This window comes from Myotis brandtii, unplaced genomic scaffold (genome assembly GCF_000412655.1).
Source record: "Myotis brandtii unplaced genomic scaffold, ASM41265v1 scaffold190, whole genome shotgun sequence".
Classification (NCBI taxonomy): domain Eukaryota; kingdom Metazoa; phylum Chordata; class Mammalia; order Chiroptera; family Vespertilionidae; genus Myotis; species Myotis brandtii.
In genome coordinates this window covers 5,879,100-5,884,567 of record NW_005357076.1, presented here as the reverse complement: position 1 = coordinate 5,884,567, position 5,468 = coordinate 5,879,100, and the positions used below count along the sequence as shown (strand labels likewise).

At 56.6% G+C, this 5,468-nt stretch overlaps 1 protein-coding gene across 1 annotated transcript in view; it reads right to left on the bottom strand.

Annotated features, from left to right (window-relative positions):
- Nucleotides 1-4,666: 4,666 nt before the first annotated feature.
- SPOCK2 (sparc/osteonectin, cwcv and kazal-like domains proteoglycan (testican) 2) overlaps nucleotides 4,667-5,468 on the bottom strand; it is a 27,726-nt gene continuing 26,924 nt past the window's right edge. The window contains exon 12 of the mRNA XM_014538412.1: nucleotides 4,667-5,451. Coding sequence (XP_014393898.1) covers nucleotides 5,364-5,451 — 88 coding nt within the window. The 3' untranslated portion in view covers nucleotides 4,667-5,363. The remainder of the gene's footprint in view (nucleotides 5,452-5,468) is intronic.

Sequence of the window (5,468 nt, the reverse complement as noted above, 5' to 3'; positions counted from 1 at the left end):
ACGGTCACTGGGCACAGTTGTCTCCTGGGTGGCAGGGGGGGTGGGTAAGACGTGCCTGGGGTGGGGGGTTGGACGGCATCATGTAAAAAGCACGAAAGATGTTGATGGGCGCACACAATCAGTTGTGTTTCCCTCCTCTCCCTCACCTATTTTGCTCAAAAATTAATTTTAAAAAGTTGTTTTTTAAAGTTAGGGTTTTTTTTGTCGTTTGCTTGCTCTTGTATTCTTGGTCAAACCCGCCCCCTCTCCACGCCCCCACCACCTGAAGATGTGAAACCCGCCACAGCACAGGGCCCAGGTAGCAGGTGGGGGAGGCTGGCTCCGTCCTTCCTACCGTACGCGTTTGTCTTTTTCTTTCAGATTTGTCCTCGGGCCCAGTTGTTCTCCTAAGACAGCGGTTCTCAACCTGTGGGTCGCGACCCCTTTGGCGGTCGAACGACCCTTTCACAGGGGTCGCCTAAGACCATCCTGCATATCAGATATTTACATTACGATTCATAACAGTAGCAACATTACAGTTATGAAGTAGCAACGAAAATAATTTTATGGTTGGGTCACAACATGAGGAACTGTATCTAAAGGGCCAGAAGGTTGAGAACCACTGTCCTAAGAGCAGTAAATGAACAGCTCCTGTCCCCTGGAGGCCAAAGCCTGAGCAGGAGCCGTGCGCCAGCACAAGGGGGCGCCCACAGTGCAGGGAGCAATGGGAGACCGGCCTAGGACCATGTCCAAGAGGTGGGCAGTGCGTGCTTCCTGGACAGCTGGCAGCCCATGGCCTGGCCCAGCGATGCTCTCTTTGCCACTGGGGACCCAGGTTGCCAGGTATGGGGACCACTGGTGTATTGTTCCAGAAGCCAGGGCCTCCACCTCCCAGCCGCCTGAACAAATGTTGATCGAGTGCAAACACCAACGTTTCCCTGCAGGTTGAGGATGCTCGCTCAGAGGGTTCTGGGCTGTAGGCTCCTCTGTGACTGGTACCGAGGCCTGGATGGTGACTGACAAGATGTTGGCTGAAGCAATAAAACAGAAGCTCTCCTGCCAGGAAACTGCCTCACACTGTCCCCACCCAGAGGGGAAGGCCCGGTCCTGGCTCCTCACAGGCTTGTTCCTGCCCTGGCCTCTGGCACGCCCTGTCCTGGCACGAGGGACACACCCTGCTTCTGTCTGCTCAGTCTGATGGCACACATATGGCTGCACATTAGCATCACCTGGGAGCAGAGACACTGCTGCCCGGGCCCCAGCCCAAACAATGAAATCAGAATCTCTGGAGGTGGGGCCTGGGGAGCCCAGACTCCCCAAATGATCCTAATGTACAGCCAGCATTGGGCCACTAGATCATTCCTAGCCACCTAGGGGACCCAGCTGAAGTCCCATTCCTCCAGGAAGCCTTCCTGGACTTACCCCACACAGGTGACCCTCCTCCTCTGAGCTCCTGGGGGCCATATGAGGAGCAGGCCCTGGGCACTGAGGGCAGCCTGCTCTGTGTTAGATGGTAGACAGGAAGCAGACTCCAGGCTCTGCTCCTCGATCGCTGTATATCCCAGGTCACGTTACCAAACCTCTCTGAGACTCAGATTCCTCATCTGCAAAATGGGCATTAATAATACCTGCCTCACAGGCTGGCATAAGATGCTTCCACTGACCCATACCTACCACACGTTCCTCCACTTCCAAGACCACAGGCTCCCACAAGCCCAGAGTAAGCCAGCTCCCAGGGATCTCCAACCCTGCGTCCACCCACTTTCTCCTCCATCCTGTGTGCTGGGAGCAGCTCCTTGTCAAGACACATCACTCCTCACACTTCCTTCCAGGAACACTCCTGAGCCTCCAAGTGTGACCTTGCAGGGACCATGAGAAAGCCAAAGGGCAGAAAACCATCCTGCAGGGCCCTTCCCCGCCCACGAGAGGAGCTCCCTCCGTAGGACCCATTCTAGCAGCCAGGCAGAGCCTGCCCTAGCTAGGGGCTGGCAGGGGCATAGGTAGACACCTGTGCAGAGCTCCTGCTGTTCCGAAAGCACTCCTACAGGCACGTGGTCCGTGGGAGGAGGGCTTTCCTCCCCTCGGCCAGGTGACCTGCCCAAGGTCACAGTAAGTTCTAGGGCTACAGTTGAGACTATCAAGAAATTGGAAACAACAGAAAGGCCCAAAAACAGAGAAATGGTTAAATTCCTTAGAGTCCATCATATTGTGGAACACTATGCAAATATTCAAGTCATGTCTTCAAATAACTCTAATAGCAAAAGGTTCATAATGGTTTAATGGAAAAGGCAGGCCATAGAGCTAGAACTCTACTTTGTGATAGAGATGTATTTATTGGCAAATAGACAAATATAGATTTTATATATATATATGGTGTCCCAAGAACTATATACACACTTTGAATCGTTATTCATTCCAACGGCTCTTTTCAGATTTAACCCATTGGAATTAATAATGATTCAAAGTCTATATACATTGGGGGAGGGGGGTGATACCTGTATTTGCAATGATATCAAAAAAAATCTCTAAGTTGCTCCTGGCCCTCCCTCAGGAGGTCAGTCCCCGCCTCCAAGCCCCGCCCTCCCCAGGCCCCACGTGCCCGTGCTGACCAGCAGTCTGTTCTGGGCCCGTCTGTGAACGCCATTTTAGTGAAAAATGACACCGAGGGGAAGAATCAGTACTGCCAGAAGGCGGTGTTTATAAAGTTTTTATTTTCCATTTTCTTAAAAATAACATTTGATTTCCTTTATGCATGTGGGGTGTACTGGTTTCCTTAGGCTGAGTAATAGGCAGATAAGACAACACGAGGCGGGGTCCCCACGGGAGGCGGGGCTCGGTGTGTGAGGTGGGGCCACAGGGGAAGGAGGGGTGGGGTGACCCATGGGTCGCTGAGTGCCCATTAATGCACACACACGGTCTAACACTTTGTTTTTCGATTTTTTTAAAGACATCTAAAATTACTGAGAGATACGATTTCAGCACTTAAATATACAGACGGAAATCCAAGCACTTGAACACAATTCTTAACTCTAAGCTCAGTTATTGCACATGACACAGTTGAAGTAGCTTCAGGCTATAAAGCAGTTTGCTCCGCTTGGGACTTCCTCGGGGTGTCTGAGTCCCCTTTCGCACCCTTAGTGGCTCTTCCCTGTGACCCCTGCCGGCCCCCAGCCTCACGATGATGCCAGGTGTTGGCGGATTGGCCATTCACTCTCCCCAAGGGCTGAGGGGGAGGCTTTGGTGAATGTTGATCCCATGGACCCACCCACTCAGAGGTGAACTGGAAGCAGATGGAGCTTGTGAAAGGCCGAGTGGGTGGCCTGCCCTCTAAACTGGACAGGCTGGCATGAGGAAAGGGGGTGACCACTGACCCCATATGGCCACAGCCGCAGGGGACAGTAGGGGGCGCTCATGATACCCATCACACTCTCATCGACCTCACCCCCCTTCCTCCCTCTCCCTCCTGAGCTCCACGCCACGCCACCTCCCCGTCACCCGTGGGCCCTGAGTGGCCCCTCAAGGCACATTTGTTCTCTCCAACCCCAACCTACCCTCTCAGCCTTGCCCCTCCCCCCAGCACCCATGGCATGGGAGGTCTTGGGCAGCTCCAGGGCCCAAGAAACTCTTCTTTTTAAATTTTGGTTGAGATCTTTTCAACACAGTCCTGATTCCACTGCCTGCGTCAGCCCGGGGAGCGGGGAGGATGGAGGGGGCGCGGGAGGGGCCAGGTGGTGGCCGCGTGGGCCCGGGCATGAATCCAAGGAGCTGAGGAGGCCCCCGCAGCCTGCTCACAGACACCGCAGCTTGCCCGATGAGATGTCACCTGAGGCCTGCAGCCCCTGGGAACAAGCTGCTTTGTCAGCTTTGGGGGGCTGGGTCTCAGAGCGTGGGGTGAAGAGCAGTGTGGGGGCTGCAGAGACAGGGCAAGGCCTTTTGCTTTCTTTCTACAACATATTTACAAGGTCATAAAAACGTGCACAACCGGAAGACCCAGAGACACAGAGAGCATAGGCCCCCACCGGAGAGAGGAGGGTCACAGAGGGGAAGGGCACCCCTTCCTCCCTGCCTTCCACCCCAGAACCCCCAGATCCTCCACAACCACCCTGGGGGACACCTCAGAGGGAAGAGACAGACAGACCTCGATCCTAGCGGGAGCACAAGTTCAAGTAGCTCCGAGTGAGAAGCGGCTGCTCAGAGAGCAGAGGGCTGCCGGGAAAGACATTTCCCTGCACTGAGCTGAGCTGGGGGCCAGGGGAGGAGGTGGCAGACAGGGAGGGGCGGTGGGAGGCGGGACGTGGGGGTGTGGGACCCAACGACACGACACCCTGACAGGACTGTGCTGCAGCGTGAGAGGCGGTGGGTGGGGCTCACTGGAGTCTCACTATTTCCCCAACAGAAGACTGGAAGGTGCGGGGTCCCGGGTGGAGCAAGGGGCAGGCGGGCTGAGGTTCTTCCAGCAAGTCCAGCGGGCGCAGCGGATGCAGGAGCCGCGGAGCAACCCCCCGGCCTGCCACCCACCCAGCACCCAAGGTGCCCCTCCTCACAGCCCGGGCCCCAAGGGGTGGCCCCTCGTCTCACACAAAGTGCCTGGACGTGCACACACACACGTGCATACACACACGCATACACACATACATATACCACACATGCACACACATACACACATGCATACATAGCACAGTCACACACATACATATACACACACATAAACACACATAGCACACACACACATACACGCTCACACTGCCCTCACCACACACTGAACAGCATCAGAGGCCCGGTCTGGGTAAGAAATGCTTCGCCAATGGTGTTAGGGGTTCGCTTCAGCAGGGAGAACTGGGCAGGTTGACGGGGAGCACAACACCGTCTCTTCCACCCTGGCTCCCTCCTGGTGGAGAGATTTGGGGGAATGCGAGGCGTGGCCTCAGTGCCTGGCTGGTCCGTCCCTCCCCCCTGGATTCAGAGAGTGGAGAGGCCCCCCTCCCCAGAGCAGCCGTGGGGGCCCTCAGAGGGGACACAGGAAGCCGCGGGGGCTGCGAGGGGAGGGGCAGGAAATGGCCCAGGCACAGGAGCGTCTCCCCCTGAGGGAGATGGGAAAAGGCCGTGGTCTCAGGCAGGAAGGTTGCCGTTTCACTGCTCCCCTCGCAGGGGCTCTGGGTCAGCCTTCCTACTGGTCTGTGGGGAGGGGAGCATTACTGAGGGGTCAGGCTCCTCACCGCTGCCCGATCCTCAGGCTCCCAGAGTGGACCAGGGGGCCCCAGCCAGGGGGACGGGAGCAGGTGCCCCCCACGTGGCCAGGCAGAGCTCACTATGTCACCACCCACGGCTCTAAGGGAATGGCCCTCACCCCGGAGCCACAGAAAGAGGCTGGGGTGTCTGTGCCCCTAAGAGCTCTGCCTGGATTTGCAGCGGCTGCTCTCCCTGCAGGCCACCCACTCCGCTCCACGCCCCGCCCAGCTCCGCACAGGGGGGGGCCTGCTGTGCTGGGG